Raw genomic sequence first — 22,469 nt, forward strand, 5'->3', positions numbered from 1 at the left:
GGCCTGTAGTTTAAAATAATAATTGACCCTCTGGAATGAAATTGTACTGAGTTTTATGTATAAAGCAGTATTTTGGGCTAATTTAACATTCTGTGTCCTATTGTATTTCATATTAATGCATAAAAAACAAGTATATAAAGAACTCAACAAAAGGAAGACAAGCAATCCATTTAAAAATGGGCAAAAGACCTGGATATACACTTCCCCAAAGAGGGCATACAGATGGCCAAGAAACATATGGAAAAAATGCTCAATGTCACTAATCATGGGAGAGATGCAAATTAAAGTGACAATAAGGTATCACCTCACACCTGCCAGAATTGCAACCATCTATAAATCAACAAACAGCAGTGGCCTTTATTTACCAAGGTTCCTCCTGCCCAACTCCCAGGGTCCCTTGAGAACTGAGATGCTGGCATTTCTGTCCAGTCCATGCATTTTTTCCACATGACAGCACCCTTCCCCTGTGTGCCCTCTTGTCCATCCCTGGATCCTGGCCTGCTTCTCACTGTTGCCTCCTCTGAAAGCTGCAGCCACTCATGGTGGAACAGCCCCAAATCTCCTACACCATACACCCCTACACTCCCCCTCCCCTGGCTTAGAACATGTCTACTCCCTGCTGAAGTACTGATCATCCATCCCTCACCCTGGAACCGCTCTGATGGAAAAATCTCTTTGAATTTGAACAGTGACCTTTAGATACTTGGACATCCTGCTGGATGTCTTCAGCACATTCTTAACATGCTTTCCAAATGAATCAATGAGTACAGTATGATTGGGCCCATAATCTACCAATTTGGAGATGTCACCCTGAAGTTAGAAAGAAGGTTTGTTAGAATACCTGCTGTTTACAGCAGGAGTTTAATGGGGTGTGTTATTTGAAACTGGCCACTGAACACATACACGGATGAATCAGCTTACCTAGGGGGTCAAATCCCAATGCCTCCTTCATAAGTGGTAGATGCAGGAAGACCATGGAAATCACTGTTGAGCAAACATCTACAGAGGCTAATTTCCCCCAAACTTGGAGCCCCCTTGTAGGTGAAAAATGGTTTCTATGTAGACATGCTCATCCTAATTACAAATTTAAAAAATAATTATATTTTCCCCCCACTGTTTCATGTCTGTGTGTCTATACCCCAGGAAAATAATCATTTTCAGTGTACCTGATGGCACCTGTATAGGTGTTCAGGTATGTTCAGTCATGTAGAGGGCAGCAGAAACTCACAAGATTTTGGTCATGCATCAAAAGGAAAGAGATAATTCTCAGCCAACTGAGATTATATAGGTTATCTCAAAGGGAAGTGTAGAAAAGTGTTATTGAGTGAAGATGGCAAACCCACTCAACTGATATTTACAGGATCCTATGGAAATTACACGTGATCCTGAATTTGAAATCTCCTGTCACATGGTAGTCATTGAAAAAGTTGGAGAATTTTAGGCAAATTTGACCTTCTCAGAAATTCCTCCAAGAAATGAAAGTTAGTATTATTGGCATAGAAGCTCTTTGTTTTTCCAGCTGCTAAGATTGTTGGAGAATGATAGTTGAGGGGTTCTCCACACATACACAAGTTTTTGTCTCAAGTTCATACTGGCATTCACTGACTGGTCAGTGCAAGAGTATACCAGCCCAGCCCCTTTTCCCTGATATGTAAAAATTCAGAAGGCCCAACCCAATCTCAGAACTCCCCATGTGTTCAGATGAGGCCCTTATTGTGAATGCATTGCAAGCCAATCTCTTCTCCCACAGGCATTGACCCTAAGAGGAATCCCCAGTCAATCCCCTGCATGCTAATCTCAGTCTCAGAGACTGCAGCAGAGAAAAACTAACCAGTGACAGTGTGTTTTTCTATACATTTTTTTTGCTTTTATTATTCATTCTTAAAAGGGACATAATTTTCAATATTTGCATAGCTTCTGGTGTTTTATTTTCCATCCCCAAAATATAAACATTTTCACCTATATTGTCTTATGATTTTCTTTAAACGTTCGTAAATCTTTAATTGATCTGTAATTTCAATGTAAAGAGAGAAGTAGAGACAGTCTTTTTATTGTTTTTCTACATGATTAACTAGCTCTCTCTACACTATTTATTTTTAAAATGAATCTTTCCCCAAAACTTTTCTAAAGTATAATCTGCTTTTATTATTTTTTTCCAATTTCTATTTAACTCCAAGTTAATACTTAACTCATTTTTCTTCCATTGTGTTTAGTAATTGAAATGCTTAAATTATTAATTTTCTCTAATTGCAGTGTTAGCTACATCTGATGTGTTTTAATATTTAGTTTTTTTTATTAATTTTAGATATTATGCCCCCAATTATGTTTTGAATTTCTTTATTTTTTGAAATTTATCTTTATTATTGAGAGTAATACAGATGTCCCCCATCTTTTCCCTCATTGTCCCCTTCCACTGGGCTCCTTCCCAACCTCAGGCCTTCAACACCCTAGTGTCTGTGTCCATGGGCTATGCATATATGCATACAAGTTATTTGATTAATCTCTCCCATCCACACTCATCCCTCTGAGATCTGTCCTCTGTTCCATGCTTCCATGTCTCTGGACCTATTTGGCAATTTCTTCATTTTAAAAAAAATTCTATTGAATTTATTGGGGTGACATTGGTTAATAGTTTTTTTCTTGAGAACTTTTTTTTTATTGATTAAGGTATTGTATATATGTCCTTATCCCCCCATTATCCCCCCACCCCCTCACTCATGCCCTCACCCTCCTGGTGTCTGTGTCCATTGGTTAGGCTTATAGGCATGCACACAAGTCCTTTGGTTGATCTCTACCCCTTACCCCCACCCTCCCCTGCTTTCCATCTGAGGTTTGATGGTCTGATCAATGCTTCTCTGTCTCAGGATCTGTTTTTGTTCATCAGTTTATGTTGTTCGTTATATTCCACAAATGAGTGAGATAATGTGATATTTATCTTTCTCCATTTCTTCATTTTTAAATTACTGTTTGCATGAGCTTTTTAAAATTGTACAAATGGTGGGAATTTTCTTTGTTCTTAGCTTTATTGCACTGTGACTAAGGTATCCCATTTGTACTAATTCTTTGTTTTAAAATGCATTTAAATATGAGTGCTCACAAATTTGCATGTCTTCATTGCTCAAGAGCCAGGCTAACTTTTGTTTTCTCCCAGCTTCATTGTAATGTAAGTAAAAATGAAGAGCTATTTACCTTCTTCTAAATTGTTACTTGTAAGTTGTGGTAGGTTAGGACATCCACAGTAGGACATGTGGAATTCTTATAGGGAAGGTGTTTCAGCATTATTTCACAAACTTTATTGCAAAAATGTTGGCTGTTGAGATGCCATTTGTCTCTTCAGTTCTTGTTATTGTTTCTGTGTTTCCTTAGAGCTGGATGTGTCACAGGATGCTAGGACCAACACTTCCTAATATATCTTTAGAGACATTTCATTTGAAGGATGTATCAACCAAGATCTCCAGGCTTACTCCAAGCCAAAACAGGGTATTGGGATTTCTGGGGTCTCATCCCTCTCCATTACTCAATAGTTGTATGACTGTAGACACTTTTCTCTGTGCCTAGGCATCTCCCTCTTTACATGGTGGGGAAAATGTTCTGAGTTTGATGGTCTGTAGGAACATTCTAGGTGAGGCTAGAATGATGGGCGAAGCAAAATGGACATGGAGAGGTATAAGGCTTCTATTTAGAGGTATAAAAGCAAGTAAAAAGATCAATAAAAGGGGCTATCTATTTAGTCTCTCTCACTCTTGCACTGAAAGCAGGTTCATATGCATGCTTTGTAGGTCTGTAGATCATGGATGAGAGAGTGAAACAGTCAAAAGGTTGGATCATTACTTTAAGATTTAAAACCTGAGCTGAGAACAAACTTGAGTGATTGAGAAACCAGTCACACGTCGTATGCTTTGCTGATATATTTATTGATATAATTCCCCTTTTCAGGTGATGGTGACAAAAAGCAGATGGAACCCCTACCCTACCCCCCCAATAAAATACAGACACAGATTTCATTCAGCATATACAAGCATTGGGGCATGTCCAAATTTGACCTCACTGGGTTCTCAGAGCCAGGAGAGGTTGGATCTTGAGGGCAGTCTGAGCACCTGAGGCCCAGGAATTGAGTAGACCAAAGCTGAAGAGAGGCTGCTACTCTGGGCCCTACCACTGGGGTGCCAGCAGAGGCTATAGAATTTAATCATGGTGAACACAGATGCCTAGCCCTATCATGTAGTCTAGAAAATGACAGTGGGCTCCTGGGTAGTTTCCAGTGAGATCCACAGTCCCATAGAAATCTGTGCCTCAGGGTTCTCATCTGCAAAATGGGGATAAGAATCCTGCCCCGAATCTTTCACAGGGCTATAATAAGGCTATAATAGAATAGTTTTTCAAAAGTGTTTTTGCAAAAAAGTAAAGTGCTGTTCAAGGGAATTCAATTGATTGATTGTGATTGTGAGAGTGCCCCAGGGATAAGAGTGGACTGGCTCATGGATCCAGGGGCCAAGGAAGTGGCAGAACTTCTATGCTGTGCCATAGAGGGCACCAATCAATGCAAGCAATGCCCACTGCAAAGCAGAGTTCCCTTCATTTCTTGGCCCTGGGAAGTCACCATGGCCTAGCACCTGGGTTGGGGCTGGGGAAGTCACTGGGGTAGTTACATTAAGAGTCACAGGGGTCAAGGAGGAGGGAGAAGGTGGCATATAAAGCAGGGGGTTATTACTATTATCACACAAAAATATAAACCCACTGTATGAAAGGCATTGAATTGGTAGTGCAGATGAATGATAGAGGCAGGGGTGGGGGAGGAAGAGGGAGGCATCACAGCAGCAGAGGGGGGATACTGTCCTACAGAAGCTCAAGTGTTGGCTCTCCTTTTAAAGGGATAATGTCAGGCTCTATCTGCAGGGAAAGGGTGGGCAGGGAAATCGAACCAATAATATAATCTCACCTAAGGATGGAGGATACACAGACACCTTATTACACTGCTGACCAGCATCTTAAGGAAGTGTCAGAAACAGGGAAGCAGCTGGTCGGTGCACTTTGAGGCTGAGGCCAGATCTGGGCCTGGAGCACCACAAAGGCAGTATTAGGATTCTTGAAAAAAGCAGTGTTTGTCAACACTGTTGGGAGATAGCTAATATGCTCATACACGGGCATGGTCTTAGGGAGCTGGTCACTGACAGCCTATAATTTTTAAGCCTCAACATCACCAATGCCCCTTGAGGAATAAAGAGGTGAGCCATTTTACTCTAAATGGCCTGCCATGGGTATTCATTGAATGGGCTGGGGGTGGGGGGAGGAAAGACACTTTCTAATTGCTCCTGCTGCTGCTTTCCCCCAACTCCCTTGGTAAGGGGTGTGGGACCTCCTGGGGAACTTGGGAGGCTGCCCCATAGGGTACCAGCTGGTACCTACAAGTTAAAGCAAATGACCCAGTAGAGCACATTGAAAAAGATGAAGGTCACTGGGAAAATAACTCGTGAGTAGTTATCCAGGCGGTAGATGTGGATGAAGAGGCGGCCCTGCTGCCAAAAACTGCCATCACAACTGCGGACCACACACAAGTACTTGCAGATCCTGCAGCAGCTGCGACGGCGCTGGGTGAGTCTTGGGTTGAGGGACTGCTGAGCTGGGCAAGATGGACCATCTTCTTCATCATTCTCCTCATCAGTCCCCTCGAAGTCATACACAAAAACATTTTCCTGCTGCTGTTGGTTGGCATGGGTACGGGGTGGGGTAAGGTCACGGGCACGGGCACGGGCACTGGTAGGAGGCTGAAATGAACAAGGAAGGGGAAAAAGTAAAGATGAACCAAGCCTCAGGGGTTTCTAGAGATTCTGTCCTTGGCACACTTTTTTTGCCCCTTCCCCAAATTCCCACCACCACATTAGAAAGTTTATTCAACTCCCTATAACACTTCAGCTTACCCCCCCCCCACACACACACACACTACACAGTGAGCTGGCTACTCATGTGCCATGAATTCTAGTGCCCTTACTTGCATGCTTCAATACTCCCAAACCATGCTACCACGCCCATACCCAGTTCATACATAGCGAAGTCTCGGAGAAGCACGGGGTCTCGTGTGGTTGCGGATCAGGAAGTTAAGCACAGCAAACTCCACCAGAGCAAAAATGCAAAAGAGGAAGCAAATAGCAATGTAGACATCCAAGGCTGTTATATAGGATTCACGTGGGAAATTCTTCTGGGAACAGGAACCCAATGTGGTTATGGTGAGTACAGAGGTGATGCCTGTTAAAGCACAGGAGTGGAGGTAGGCTTAGCTATGTATCCATATATCACACTGCTGAAAGGATCCCTGAGAAGGCAATTCTGTGCCCAGGTGGATACCCACCTTACCTACTCACCTAAAGAGGTCCTGGCTGGAGAAGATTCTTTCTTGATCCAAAAGGAAATCCAGGACATGACCGTGGTCATAGAAGAAGGGACATAGTTTTGAACAGCACTAAAGCCGAATCGCCTGCTTACATTGAAGAAAAGCGTGATGACCATGAAATCACCTGGAAAACATAAAAAATACCACTTTATTACAGCAATGATATAAGGGTCTTCCCCAGGCAGGACATGCATATTAAAGGTCCCATTGTTCAGCCCATGGGATCCCCACCACAGTCCTAGGTTAGAGGCATATTATTCCAGTGCCACCTACAGAGAATCAGAAGCCCAGAAAGGAGACACCTTGCAAGAGCCATGGTCAGTTAAGAGCTAAGCCAGGAGAAGAACTTTAATTGCTTCTTTCTCAGTTCACTGTCCCACACCCTACATCTGCCTTTCCAGGGCCCGTGCCCGTGCCCGTGACCTTACCCCACCCCGTACCCATCTGGCAGAAGAGTCAGATGAAAGTGAAAAATCAGCTAGCTCTCTAGATATTAGGACCACACAGCTAATGTCCAGATGTCTTACTGAGGCCTTTATGTCCACTGATTTGCCACATCTACTCTGCAGAATCACAGCTTTACACATGCACTACTAGCCCTTACAATATGTATTCTCAGCAAAAGTGCCAAGGGTGGTCTGTGAGGTGGTGGGGGAAGCACATAATCCATTAGGCCTCCTTCCATACATTCATATGCTGGTGAAATGCCTTAGCACTGTTCCAACAATGGCCAAAAAAAAAATCACTAGCCTAACCCCAAACCTCTGGTGGTTCCCTGCTCTAGAAGAGCTATAGAATCAAGTTTACACTATGTACCTGACACCAAAGGCCTACCATGGACTGACTCCATCTAACATCTTACACGCATATGCACACACCACCATACCCTAAGTTAATCCTATCTATTCTCAGATTCCCTGCAATAGCTTGCATATTTATACCCATATTCTAACCCTGGACTCCCTGTTCTTAATCTAGTACCATAACCCAAATTGAGTGTTTTGGAAAAACAAGAATTAGCTGAAAGTGAAAGTTTTATTTAGTCCTCTAGATGTCAGGTATGCAGAGTATAGACACACAGGCGGCTGAGGTCTTGACATTCATTTGGGCATCATGTCCTTGATGTTGGCTCTCTCTCTAGATCAGCGGTTCTCAATCTGTGGGTCATGACCCCTTTGGGGGTCGAATGACCTTTTCACAGGGGTCGCCTAAATACATCCTGCATATCAGATATTTACATTATGATTCATAACAGTAGCAAAATTACAGTTATGAAGTAGCAACGGAAATAATTTTATGGCTGGGGGTCACCACAACATGAGGAACTGTATTAAAGCATCACAGCATTAGGAAGGTTGAGAACCACTGCCCTAGATGGTTGATGACTTCAATAGGACCTAATGACAATCTACCTCTCCAATTGGTATTTTCTATTGTACCCTTCATGCTGCCCTCTACTATGACACATTCATCTTAAACACTGCATGCCCACCGTGACTCCAGAAATTTTGGGGACTTTTCTGAAGCCAAAACATCCTTTTTTTTTCTCAACATCACATTGGATGTATAATAGCTCAAATGTTGACTCTTTAGTGAAGCTAAGCTCCAAACTCCCACCTCAGTGATACTATAGAATTCCTTGGCCTTGAAACCCCTTTCAAACCCTTTTCAGAGCACCCCTGTGGCTTTGATCCTGCCCATTATCTAAGCCTGGCACAGCCTGGAACCTAGCACATGCTCAGCAAGTCTTGCTGCTGCCTCACAATGCCTTGTGAAGCAGACCAGAACACTAACTTGGCCATTTGTCCTCCAATTTTGAAAAGTAGATCACCTTTCCAGTCTAAGTGTGTTGGAGCTGAGTGAGAACAACAGCCTTTCCTACTCACCTTGGCAGCACTGACAATGGACAAGATTTCACAGAATATTCTGGAAAAAGGCAAGGACATATCTTGGGGTTAGTGGAATGCTTGTGTCCGGACTAGTAGTGTTGGGGATAGAACTCCAGGGTTGCTGCAGGGACCACTCACACTTGTCTCTGGCCAGAATGTATCAAGTTCCTAGTTCCAATTTATCAAGTTGTCCTGGGGTCTTGACTAAAATTTAGCACAACCCTATTTAGCTACAACCACTCACACAAAAGTTTGTTCAGTGTGTACTTATTGCAAGAAGATTTATTATCTTATTGGCTTTTACTATTTTTATTTTATTTATTCCAGCCAAAGACCAACCTTCTTCACTTATCAACAGAAATTTATCTTTGAAGGCTGATAGAAGGATGCTAACACACACCACTTTTGCTATTTCTGAGGAATGCAGGAGAATGAGTAAGGGGGAAACAGGATGGAAATACCTAGGGCTAAGGAACCAAGCCAAAAAAAAAAAAGGCAGAGGTGTTTTCTGCTCTTGTCTTATCTGCTTTGGTCAGACCCCCAGTTGGTCACTGCACTGTCAGGGGGGCACAATTAAAAAGACTGTGTCCAGAGGACTGAGACTAGAAGGATGAGTGGACCCAAAACTGAGTAACAAGGGAAGAAAAAGGAACTAGTGTTCTATAGTCTATACAAGAATATGACCCAGGGCTGCAACCATAATACTGACCCTTTAATCTTTACCTTATTGGAAAGTGACTGGACTTACTGTAAGCTCAATAATTTTAGGGGGAAAGAACTAGATCCAATGGGTGGAAGTTCCAAAGACTCTAATTTCAGATGAACAGGGAGAGTTTTCTGATGGACGGAATTATCTACAGAAGGAAGAAACTCTCAAGAAAGTGAGGTCCTAAGGCAGGGGTGGGTAGGTGGGTAGGGGGAGATTAACTGAGAAACTTATATGAATATATGCTTAGCCCATGGACACAGACAATAGTGTGGTGAAGGCCTAGGAGGGGTAGGTGCCTGGTGGAGGAACTCAATGGGGAAAAAACAAAAACTAAGGGGACATCTGTAATACTATCAACAATAAAGACAAATTTTAAAAAAGAAAAGAAAGCAAAGTCCTAATCATAGGTAAAATTCCATCAGAGTCTCAACAGCCACCAGTGAAGGCTGGCTTACTCACTGGAGTCAAGGATGGACTCTCTGAGAACCTTCTGGCTCTACACCAAAGGTAGCCAGAGTAGCAAGCTACCATTGCTTTCTGAACCTTTAGGATCTTAGTACTTAAGTTTGCTACTTATGGAGAGACTGCCCTTGAGGCGACTGGAAGTGGAAGAGTTTGGGATCAGTCCCAAAGATAACTGTGATACTGGAGAAACCATGATTCCAAATCAATTAGTCTCTAACAGAAGAAAAAGAAGCCCTCCTTTTTTTTCTCCATAAAAACCCTTATCTCTCCCAGGGAAGACTGGTGCTTACCTATTGCCATTGCTTTAGTGATGATGCTGGCTCTGGGGCTTTGTAGTCACTAGGGTACCATTTTGAAACAATGCACAACCATCTACTAAACGGAACCACTAGTGACTTGAAAGCCCCTGGGCCTTGTCTCCTCTGCCACTTTTGATGATGGGTCCTACCTGTTTGGGGAAACTGAGATGCAGAAAGGCAAGAGGCAGGCCCATGGTTAGCTGACAGAAGATCAAGGATTCCAAATCAAAAGTAGTAAAACTGCTTACCCAGAATTCCCAAGAAAAAGGAAAGCATTTGTAAAGCAGACCTCTCCCCCTACCTAGTACTGTGCAAGCAAAGCTCTAGCCAGATGAGCATGAGATATCCCTCACCCAGTCACTCAACAAGTAAAGCAAGAGCATATTTCCTGCCTAGCCTCATGGACACAAAGCAAGATGCCTCCCATGGCAAATGGTTGATTTGGTGAATGGCTTCATCCGCATTCTGGAGACGATGAGAGCAGTGCCTCCACTGCCCTGACTTGGCCAGTATGTGTGAAGAGCATTTCCAGGGCTGCTCTGGGAGCAACCCTGAGGAGGTCCCTTGGCTCCTTATTCAGATCACCTAGGAACACAAGCAAAGATGCTCACACCTAGTTGGAAGCTGAAGTATGAGACCCAGGACCCTCCCATCTGGTCCTTTTAGGAACAAGATCAGAAAGCCAGTGGTCACTACATACCCATGTTGAATTTATAATGAAGCCTTTGACAGAAATCTGTGCTTGTCAGAGCTGCTCCTTTAAAATAAATGTTGATGCAGCAGCCATTGTAGCTGCTGAAACTTCCTCCATACTACCCCAGACCTCACTTGGTTGACATTAGAACTCTAGCTTCCATCTCCTGTTAGGAAAGTCTTTGCTTCTCACTCAGCTGGCTTGGATTGGTTCTGGGTATGGAGAACTCACATGCGCTACATTCCTCATAGTCATTCAAGTAGGTCAGTTGTAACAAAGACTTAAAACTGAAGGGTCTGCATGACAAAGCTAGTTGCAAATTCTGACAATACAACTTTATCTACTTACCCTGTGCGGGGGTTTGGCAAAGCACTTACTTCTTTGCAGATGAGACTGAGATGTAGTTACAAAGTCTCAGTTTCCTCTGCAAACAGTTGTAAGTGCTTAGCATTAACAAGACAGGAGCCATGTTCTACAATATTTCCATGGGATGATTACATAGCATTTGTATGTATGATGGCTACCTCCACTCATCCCTTCCACCCTCCTGGGCCTCTGCTTAGCCCTGGTTCCAAAGGGGGCACTTACCCGCCATGGTTGAGATAATTTCGGTCTCATTGCTCACTCCTATAAAATCAAACTGTAAGAGCTTCCAGGAATTATTCTCATTGATTTCAAGCTTGAAATCTTTCCACTTGTACATTATCTCATTCTCAGGATAGGAAACTGTAAAGCAATATGGGAAGGAGGGTCATGTGAGACTGGGAAGCCTTGTGGAGGTCTCCACCAGCATGGAGTCTGAACAATGCTTTCGAGTCCTGACTCTGGCCTCACCAGTGTGGCACCTTGCCTCTCTTACCTCATTGTTGAAGTCCATTCAATAAGTGCATTTATTGAGCATTCTTCAGTACCAGGCCTTGTTCTGGAAATACATAGATGAACAAGGCAGGAACCCTGCCCCTCAAGCATTCACATTTTATTGAGTTGGACAGTGAGTATACATCTGTAATTCATAAAATTGTTCTGAGAAACCTCTGCCCTTGGACAGTAGGGAGATAGAGGAGGAAAGATCACTTAGGGATATATCCAGAAAAGACTTCTTAGAGTAGGTGACATTCCCAATAAGTCTTTAAAGTTGAGTCAGTTTTCTCTATATGTATGATGCTGAAAGGGTGAGGAGGGTGTTCTATGCACAGAGAGATAAACATATCTTATGTATTAGGAAATGCTAAAAGTTCAGGATGGATAGCTAACAGACGTTAAATGAAGTATACAAGGGTAGGTATTAGGGACCAATTTGTGATGGGCCTTGAGGAATATTGTAATGATTTGGAATTGGTACGTGAGAGATAAGGAAGGATTTGAAACTAAGAAATGACTTGGTCTAAATGATTCTTCAGCTAGGTCACTCTGGTCATAATATGAAGATAGCCTGTTGACAGGTATACCAGTTATGGGAGGCCAGTGCAGTAATCCAGGCATAATAAAATGAATGAAGGCAGTATTCAAAGCTGTGGCAGTGAAAATGCAGAGGGACAGACAGGATCAATAGCAATTTGGAAGGGAATATCAACACCATGAAATTGATTAGATGTAGCAGGTGAAGAAGAAAGAAGCATCAAAGTTCTTGGCTAGAACAACTTAGTGGGTGATGATGTATTTCAATGAGATGGGTGAGAACACAGAAAAAGCACATTTAGTTTGGGGGTAGAGGTTGGGAGTAGACTATATATTTAGTTTTGGACATGTTCAGCTTCAAAGTGAAGATGTTTCAAAAGTCCCAATGGAAGATGACGAAGACCTATCCAAGTTAGTGACAGTGGAGATGGAAAGGAACAGACATACATGAGATACACTTCAGTGGTGGATAACAGACTTGAGATGGAGTGAAAGGGAGAGAAAAGAACCCAACATGAGATGCAGATTGAGCAACACAGTATTGTCAGCAGGAAAGGAGATGAGCATGGATTGGGTGGTCCTGGGAAACCCTGGCACCAACTTAGGAGAAATATAAAGGGCAAAGATGAGAAAAAGGAGGATCCCAGTATGACTCTGGGGCCCCAGAAACCTAAGAAGGTACTCACAGCTAGGAAAGGTACTCACAGCTAGAAAAAGACAGAGGGCAAAGAGTGAGAATCCATTGGAAATTTGAGCATGTGGAATGAACATCCAGCATCAATGGTCATCCTGGAAGGGAGAAAGAAGCCTCATTAGGCTGGCTCTGAACACTTACATATACACTCAACTTGGGCCCAAGGATCACCACCAATGAATGGCAACAGTGGGATTTGAGTCAAAGGGCTCAAAGGAAAGACAAAAAGAGAGGAAGAACAGCTTGGAAGTATCTGGCTACTCTGGTCTCCATCATCAGAAAACTGTAAGGACTGACATAGATGGGCTTTTGTTTCTTGCCCATCCCAGCTTCCAGAAACTGCCAACACTTTCCCACTCTCTATCACCTCTCCACCCCCTACACCAGCCATTTACAACTTTCCCCTGCCAGGCATTCAGGTACCCAACCTGGTCTTTGCTATCTTTCTGACCACTGTGTTACTGCTCCACCTAACAATTCCACCACTATGAATGTGTCCTTACATCCAGTGCCCTCTCTGGATGGAATTGTCCAGGCAATGCAGTCATACTGATACATTCTAGTAGGGGAGCTCTGTACTTGGAGCCTAGTAAATGGGTACCAGTTCCAGCTCTGCCAGAAACTTGGTGTGGTCTTAAGTACCATCTTTCTATTTTGAGGCCTTAGTGTCTGTGTCTATACATGAGAGGGTTGAGCTCATGGTCTCAGAAAGTTTGGAAAGGCCCTTAGAAGTATCATTGAAGATGAAGCCTCTGTCCATGTTTCTTTGGCAAAAAAGTCTCAAAAGGGGAGGAAGAGTCCCAAGGGTTGAGATTCCAGAGGTTTGACATACCTATCTGTGTACAACACCTTGCCATCCTTGTGGATGCGGACCACCTTGCTGTGCATGGTGATCGAATACACACGGATCTTCTTAGAATTCCTAAAAAAGGTGTCTGGGATCCATAACTGGCTCATCATGTTGCCATTCAGAACAAAGCTCTCAAAGCTTCCATTGAAACGGAGGCGTTCATCATACCAGGTCTGGTAGAAAGTGATGTCAATGGAGTACGCCTGGTGGAAAAGATAAAATAAAGCTCATGGCATCCTGTGACAAGCTTATCAAGCAGATAGAAACCCACTTAGGTTTGCATAGAGCAGGGATGGGGAACCTTTTTTCTGCCAAAGGCCATTTGAATATTTATAACATCATTGGCAGGCCATACAAAACTATCAACTTAAATATGAGTCTGCTATATTTGGCCAGAACAAATGATTTCTCTGGTGTTTTATGGCCTGTGGGAAGGGTGCTCCCCACCCCTGGCATTAGAGGACAACAGCATGAGTTTGGCTGTAGGAGTTTTCTATTTCCAGGTATTCCTAAAGGAAAGAAATATTCCCAAATGGATAACAGTCTGGGAAGATACATTTCATCTAGAAACAGGCAATAATGGCTTAATTTCATGGGCTGGACTCATCACATCACCATTCCCTTATAGGACTGTTTTGCTACTCCAGCCAGGTAAACACTCTCAGCTCCCATTGTTTCATAGCAAACCAAAGATCTCAGCTCAAAATCATTTCACAAACACACACAGTGTTGATTATATACAGCAAAGTTTTGTCTTTCAGCTTTTATTTGGGGAACGCAGCTTTTAATTAACCTAAATCCTTCATCCTCCAGAATTACATTAAAAACGAAGTACTTTGTGTCACAAGATAAATGTCTATTTAGTTGCATGTTTTTTGAATAATTTTTTGTGTTGTTTTTCTTCTTAAACACGAGCACCTAACCTCTGAATGGGTGTGCATGAAGAAGCATGAGTAACCGGAAATTTGTACCACTGGTACTGAAGGGAGAAAAAGCAGATTGTAATAGAACTGCAAGCAGCTTGAATAATAAGTGCCAGAACTAAGCCAACGTAGACTCTTGAAGGCTAGCTCAACTGCCTTTACTTTACAGGTATGGAAACTGAGGCTCAGAAAGGAAGAAGCCTGTCCAAAGTCACACAAATAGTTAACAACGGCACATTGGCGCTGATGCTCAGAGCACCATTACCATAGCCTTGTCCTGGGAGGAGCTTCACTGATTTCCCTCTCCCGTGTTTATTTCACTTACACCAACAATCCCTTTGGGTACTGAGATCCAATTTCCCTCTGCAGAATACATAGGTCTTTACCCTGAGTTATCCTACATCAAACAATGAACACCAACCAGCCACTCATAACCCTGGACACCAGTAGAGCCTGCAGTGGGGAAGGTCAAGATAATCCCTACTTGCCTTTGCTGCCTACCCCAAAAGTTGGTGAGAACTGCTGGGATCCAGCCTCCCAGACAGAATATTCCATACAGTAGTCCAGAGAAGCAGAAGCAGACAGAAAAAAGATGACAGAGCCTGGATACCATTCACTTGGGTGCCCTCAGCCCTGACCCACCAGGCTCCTCCATCCAGCCCTCACAAGTGGCCTTCAGAGTGTTTCTTCAGTCCCAAGTGGCTGACAGCTCCAACTTGGTTTGCACAGCCTCATTCGTTCTCAGGCCATATGAAGTGCTTGGTAATAAGGAGAAACCTTCCCCTCCACAATCCATACTGTGCTCTTGCTCAATGTTATCATGTCCAGATTCCTAGCCCACATAATCTGTGAAATAATGACTATTTGTTGTTTTAAGATTCTGTGTTTTGGGGTAGTTTGTTACACAGTAATACATAAGTACACCATGCCTCAAGAACTTGGTAGCCAAAGCATCATAAGGGGGAATCTCATTCTTCCACTCAGCTTATATAAACATCTTGATCTACCATGAATGTTTACTTATCTCTGAGTGTCTATTTGCAAATCCCATCTCAAAGCCTAGACTCTGAGCTCACCCAATGATGCTTGTAGGATACCAGACACACTAAAACTGTGTCTTGCCTGAGCCAGGCCAAGGCTATGGCTACAATGGAGTTGGTTACCACAGCCTTTCTCATTATCAGGCTGGGTAGATTAAAGTGACTTGTGCAGAATGTCTTTCATAATTCACTTGTTCAGCTAACATAAACTGAGTCCTTGACATTAAGAAGCCCATAGTTGATGGAGCAAGGCAGACATAGAGCACATAATTATACTATAATGAGGTAGGGAAGGTCAAGTAAACAACTGGGATATAAGCAAGAAAGATCTGTGTGTTAAAGAAAAGGCTATGGTGTAAGAAGGGAGCAATAAGTAGCTGTGGAGGTCAGGAATAATACCATGAAAATGTTATTTGAGCTAGACCCTGAAAGATAAGGCTCATGACAAAGAGAAAATTGGAGCAATGGTATATCTTGAACAACAACTCAGAGGCACAAGATAGTTTGTGAACACTCATAGTCTACTGTGAGTAGAGGGGCTAAAAGAGATAAAACCAGAGTCCTGAGTTGGCTCCAGCCATGGAGGACTTTGACTGCTAGAGTATGGGTTTAAACTTCATGCTTTAAGCAGGGTCAGAATTGTAGGAGACACATGACTCAGGAGGTCAGGTTGGTATGTGGACTGGGGTAGACAGAAACCTTGAATTTTGTGTTCTTCAAGTGGGAGATAATGAAGGCTAACTGGAGACAGAACCTACACTAGAATGATAGCAATAGAAAAGGAAAGAAGGAACCAGAGAAAAATTAGAAAATCATTCTTAGAGCAAGAGTTGCTAACTATAGTATTAAGTCCATAAAAATCATTATCAGAATAAAAAAGACATTCCATTGTGGTATTTAAAGTTGCTTTATTATTACTATTTTGAATGAAAGACTGGAAGATGTAGTCAGGATTCTGAAGGTCCTCTTCAGGCAGTGAGGTACTTACTTACCTTTCCCAGCCTTCTTTTCAAGTCAGTGTTTGTTAAAATCTCTCCCCCAAACCTTAAACTTGCATTACAGACACACATAGCAGAAAAAAATAAGTATGTGAAATGCCTTATGGATCAACTCCTTAACTTAGAAGATACTGTATCAAAGCTCAGTACTCACCATGTCTGGGATAGAGATAGGACCAAGGGTGTTGACAGAGAGCTCAACAGTGACCACAGTGGGCTTCTCTGTAAAGGAAGCAGAAGTAGCAGAGATAAGTTTTCTACAGGGGCATGTGGCAGGGAAGGGTGTGGACTGAGGGCAGAAAAAGGGAGAAGGATCAGGGTTAGACTAAATGGTTTCAACATCCAATCCTTTTCCTTTCTTTGTTCTTTCATGGCAAGAACCAATTCATAGACTGTAAGAGTTATACATACCTCCAATATCATATCACCTAGTCCAGTCATCTCATTTTATAGCTGGGAAAACAGGATGAGAGAAGGAAAAAGTCTAGACCAAGGTAAATGGCATTGCTGAGCTCACCTGAGAGGTGAGCAACAGATGTTCCTGCCCACATGTATGGCACCCTCACCAACACCCCAGGCTTATTCTCTATACTTATGCCCTCAAACTCTCTCCCCTCTGGGAGGAAGAACTATGTTCTACTACTTACCACCAATGCCGGGGCGCAGTTTGTAATCAGAGTTATTGAGGATACTGTCCAGGATTTGAGTGGCTGCTGGCAGTTTTCCAAGGTCACGGTGGGTATCAATAGCAGTGGGCTTTATTTCTTCAGAGGGGAGTTTCTTTTTGGGATACTGGGGCTTAGGGCCATAGACATCATCATGATGAGCACATGCTCCCATCTCTGATTCAACATCAGTTCCTTCAATCCTAGAATACACAAACAAAAAATTAAACTCTGCCCTCCAATCTGTAGAGGCCCCAGTTGGTACCCCTCTGGACAGAAGCAAACCAAAATAATCTGCAATTTAAGGCATAAAGAGTGACTAGCAACAGTAAATTATGAGCCAGTAACAGATTATACTTATTTATTTCTTCTAAATCTTGCTGGTCTTTGGGAATTTTCCATGCTATCACTTTTTTATAATCATTCTTTATTTTTAAAAAATCAATATGAAAACCGAGCTCAATATTTTAAAATATTCTTTCAATGAAAATGGTGAAGGCACTGGTGTATGAGCTCTAGCCAATCAGCTGCAGTTGTTAGGTTTGGTCTCCAGTCTGCCTGACCAACACCATCCAGGAGCAAATGGGCAGGCAGAGGGATAGGACCCCTGAGGAATTCTCAGGAAAGCCAGAGAAACCTCTCCCAGAGAGGGCTGGAATGCTGTGGGAATAGTCTGCATTTCTTTGCTTTCGTGATACTCATTGCATTGGAGTTGGAGGCTGGGGGTTGGAGGAAACTCTAAGCATTGAGAAAAGGCAGGAGTCCTTCACTCAAAGACTGTAATCCAGGAAATAGATGGCCAACAGAAATCCAGCCATGCACCATAGCCAAAAAACTAAGGAGAAGAATAATTAAATTAAAAAAAACAAAAATGTTAAAAGCCACCTGCCAATATATTTATTTAGTCAAGGTTGTGCTATCTTGCTAAGAGGCAGTGAGGAAGGGGGTACCAAGGGTCTTCTAAGGTACTGGTCATGTTCTAGGTCCTAATGTGGGTGTCTTGATATCAGTGTGGCAATTTTCTGACAACTCATCAGCTGTACACTTATGATTTGAGCACTTTTGTGAATACAAGTTCTAATGCAATATGAAGTTTTGAAAAATAAAAATGCTAATAAAAATAATTTATGGATCTTATTCAGACCCTGATTTTAACAGGCAAACTAAAAAACAAAACACAACAAAACAAAAAAAAATTCTGACAAAATAGGGGTGATCTGAACACTGACTAGATATTTTCTTCAGCATGAAGAAATTATTCTAAATTTTTTGGTGTAATCGTTGTATTTTATTATGTTTTTGAGGGCCTTATGACTAGAAATACATACTAAAATGATTACATATAAAATGATATAATGACTTAGATTTGTTTTAAAATAATTTAAGCTGGAAATGGAGAGTTTGTTCGGTATAGAGAAAATAAGAGTGGCCATGAGTTGATAATTAATGGGTACAAGGAGATTCACTCTACTGTTCCCTCTACTTTTACATATGTTTGAAAAAATATAATAAAAAGCTTTTTGAAAAGCTATGAGGAAAACTGATCTGTGATACTAGAAAGCAGGAGAGTGGTTTCATTTGGGGAGGAGTGGACTGGTGGGGAGGCATGTAGTGAGGGTTGTAGGGGGAGGGGGTGAAAGTGACTGGAATGTTCTATTCCCTGGTCTAGTGTGGGTTACAATAGCATGTTTACTTTGTGAATATGCACTGAGCTGTTTGCTCAGATTTCTATATTTTTATATTTGTATATTATACCTACAAAATTATTTTAGTTTTTAAAAAGCCATAAGGAAACTTGTTTCCTAAAATAAGGGGTTAACAGGGCAGAAGATGCGGGCATGGCCTCTGTACTGCAGACCAAGGGACTGCCAATTTGAACAGCAAAATGAATTTTCCTATACTATTTCAAGCTCTTAAAATGGCTTAACTGGTGTACAGATGTGCCACGTCTATGCCGTTTCTCATGAACAAAGTGGCTAATTCCCATTGTGGGCCAGGGGAGAACTGGGCTTAGGAAAAAATAGTTTCCATTTCTAAATACCACATCCAGAGATGTCCCCTTTCCCTGAGGTTTTCCCCTAGTCCCCCAAATAGATAATACCAACCACTTTGGGAGGGGAGGAGGGAGAATAGGGGCTTGAGACTCCCTAAAATAAGTGACGTGGCCAGGAATATAGCACAATCAGGATTCACACTGCCAGCCAAGACTATCCAAGAACCTGCAGTAGCCCCTCCCCGATGTCTGAAGCCAAAAACAAAGAATCTGAGGTTTAGGAGGCAAATAAGCCAAAGCCAGGGGTCACCAAAGCCCCCCTGTTCATACACTAGTCTGCAATGAAAATGATATTAGAGGGACTTGATGTTGCTATAATTCTACAATTATATTTAGCAGTAAACAAACAAACAAAAACACTCTCATCCTGGGATCCTTGGGGTTAAGGAGCTGCTGACAAGGCATACTTTTCCTCAGCCATTAAACCCATTTTCAGGGCAAGAAAAAACAAAACCTGAAAAACACTCATGCACTGGACTAGTGGAATCATTCCATGGGAATTTTCACATCCCTTATTAGATGTGATGGTCCAAGATGGAGCTGAATTTCTGCAACCCCTGCCCCCACTGAGGATGTTCATTCAGCTAGCTGGGAGAAGGGAAGGGAATAGGAGAAGGGCCATGGATGTTTTTTTCCCCCAAAATCAGCCCTCTTTTTCACCTTACAAATGGAGAAACTGAGGCTCAGATCAGGGGAGGGCTGTGCCTAAAGTCACACAATTAATTTGAGACCGAGTCTGGACCAGAGCAAGTATTCCTGGTTTGATGTGGCCCTTGCCAGCATACCCCACTGCACCCTCCCCAGCTCTTTCTTGACGTCATGGGTTGCCATGTTGACAATGTTTGAACATCAGTTACTGCAGCCCTTCCCCCTGGATAGAAAGGTAGTTTCCATCTCAATAGCCCACCCTCCTGGTTGTTTCCCTCCTTATGCCCCCTCCCTCTTTCTTCCCTGCTCCCACCCCTCTTTTGCCCTAGTCAGTCATCACTCAACTCTCCCAACCAGTCTATTTCACATCTGGATTGATGTGGATAACTGGAAATTCCTAGCACAAATTCAGAAATATTTATCAAGCCTCTGCTGCCCTCACCCCCAAGTGAGGGCACCAGTGAGCCATACAGCCAGCCCCTCCCTCGAGGAACTAAAGCATTCTAAGGTGAGAAAAGAAGCCATCTTCAAGCTCCCCAACACAGTTAAGCAAGACACAAGCCCAGTGCCATGGAGGATTCGAGAATGCTGGGCAGTTCAGGAAGCTTAGGAACACTTGACAGTTCGCAGTCAGCATGAAACCCTCTCAAAAATATGAAGCAGTCATCTTCCACCCTAAAAAGCCAGCAACACAGGGAACATTCCTAGCAAAGTGCCAGGGCCAGAAGGTGCGAGGGAAACTGGCTGCTCAAGGGAAACCTGCTGATAGCCTTTAGAAAAGTGAGGAGAGACTGAAATCCAGGACCCAAACCATAAACCTCAGAGAATACCATTCCTTGATCTCTGGCTCCAGTCTGCCCAAGGCCCAGCAGGGTGTGTGTGTGTGTGTGTGTGTGTGTGTGTGTGTGTGTGTGTGTTTGGGGGAGAGGAGGAGGGATAAGAAGGGGAGACTAGCGGTAGAGAGGGTGGGGTGGGTAGCTGGGGTGGGAACTCTGAGACTAAACCAAGGCTAGTGCAGAAGCAAGTAAAGTCAGAGTTCTCTGGCACCATGCTTGGTACTCTATCGGAGCTCAGAAAAAAAAAAAAAAAGATCGAGAAGGCAGACTAGCCAACACTCAAACACTTTCGGCACAGTTTTGCTTCCCCAGCCCGCGCGCGTTTTTAGGTGCTATCTTCCCAAAGCTTCCCCCACCCCCCCCCGCCCCCCCGCCCTCCGCTCCCAGTTCCATTGCCAAGAAGCGAGAGCCTGCCCTAACTGGTCGCTCCACGGGCGCTCGCCTCTTCCCACGGAAGACTGAGAGAGAGGGCATGCTGGTTCTCAACCGCCGCACTGGTTTGGAGAGGGGGAGTCCAGCGACAGGAGCGGCGTGGGGACAAGCATCCCGCCTTGGTTCCCAGACGCGCCCTCTCAGGGGCCCAGAGCTCCCGTCCGGGAGGAAGCGGTGTGGAGGATGGCTGCACAAGTGCTGGGGACAAGGTGTGCGCGGCTCCCCAGAGCCGGCCTCGCTCCCAGGGAGAGGGAGCTGGGCGCGAAAGGCTCCTGGATTCCGGGATGGAGACTCACCTAGACGGCAGGATTATGGGCAAGCCCAGAAGGATCAGGAGAACTTTTGGTCAACATCTTGCCAGAGACCGGAGCGACCACCTGTGCGGAGGTCGCTGCGCACGGTCTTGCTGCACCAAGCGCAGTGTGGAAGGTTTTGTTGGGCTCCAACTTTCACTCCTCCCACTCGCCCCGCCTTGGCCCCGCCCCCTGGGCCCCGATGGAAATCTCCGACGACGTGTTCGCTGCGGCAGCAGGGAGTGGAGGGGGGCGGTCTGCGAGGGCCGCAGGGGGAGGAGGAGGGAGAGGGGGAGGGAGCCCTGTCGCCTAGGGCCCCCGCTCCCCTCTGCCGTCACCACTGCGGCGCAGCCAGACAGCCAGGGGCGGGGGACAGAAGAGGGAGGATGTTGGCGAGCTGGCAATACGCTGGCCCCAGGCAAAAGAAACTAGCGGTCCGAGGCTGCGGCTGCAAAGACAGCCGCAGACTGGGCCGGGCAAGGGCACCATGAGTTGGCTGGGTGGGCTTTTTCTTTTTCCATGACCCCCTCCAGCCCATTGACGCACTGCAGGCTGGAACTATGCCCTCTTGTCCTTGGCTCCCCACCACCACCTGTTGCACCCCATTGTTTTCAAAAGTAGCCTAGCTTCTGATATTTCCCACACCCTCACTCCACACCTTCCAGTCTTTCAGAGCACATCTCCTGGCATCCAAAGGGCAACTAGGTTATTTAGCACCTTCCTTGACACAGGGGAAGGAGACTTGGGAATTTCCCTAGCAAACTCTGATATGAGCTACTATATGACCAGTTTCCTAGGCCTTTGGGGGACTGAGAGGCCTTTAAAACAGAAGACCAGGCTCAAGCATTCACTGGAGGACTTTTGCAACACTCCACAGAGACACTGACACAACTAGCTTCTGGTTTAGCCTGGGGCCCTGGGTGTGAGATGGACCAACTGGAGTGGAGGGACCTTGGAAATCTCTGCAAGATCAGCTGGTCAAATCTTTCTGGAGACTTGGCTCTAGGTGATGCCAGAAAAAGTGAGAGGGCACTGGCATTGGGGATGGGGGTCAATGTCCCCATTCAGGGGGGACATCTCAAGAGTCTTAAGTATCCTTGGATTTATTTTTCTTGCCTAGATCCTCATGATTCACTTCAGAGGGGAAAGGATTGCAGAGATTTGACATCAAGCTGATGCCAAACACTAGCAGCAT

General features: G+C 44.0%; 1 protein-coding gene across 1 annotated transcript; it reads right to left on the reverse strand.

Moving 5' to 3' along the window:
• Positions 1–3,931: 3,931 nt before the first annotated feature.
• GABRE (gamma-aminobutyric acid type A receptor epsilon subunit) lies at positions 3,932–22,469 on the reverse strand. The gene is given in 11 exon segments (XM_006087798.3): positions 3,932–5,765; positions 6,044–6,243; positions 6,360–6,512; positions 11,033–11,170; positions 12,548–12,569; positions 12,571–12,631; positions 13,369–13,589; positions 16,502–16,569; positions 16,995–17,215; positions 21,278–21,320; positions 22,391–22,469. Coding segments are annotated over 11 exon segments (1,569 nt in total). The 3' UTR covers positions 3,932–5,402.

Source organism: Myotis lucifugus, unplaced genomic scaffold, assembly GCF_000147115.1.
Source record: "Myotis lucifugus unplaced genomic scaffold, Myoluc2.0 scaffold_40, whole genome shotgun sequence".
In the NCBI taxonomy this organism is placed as follows: Eukaryota; Metazoa; Chordata; class Mammalia; order Chiroptera; family Vespertilionidae; genus Myotis; species Myotis lucifugus.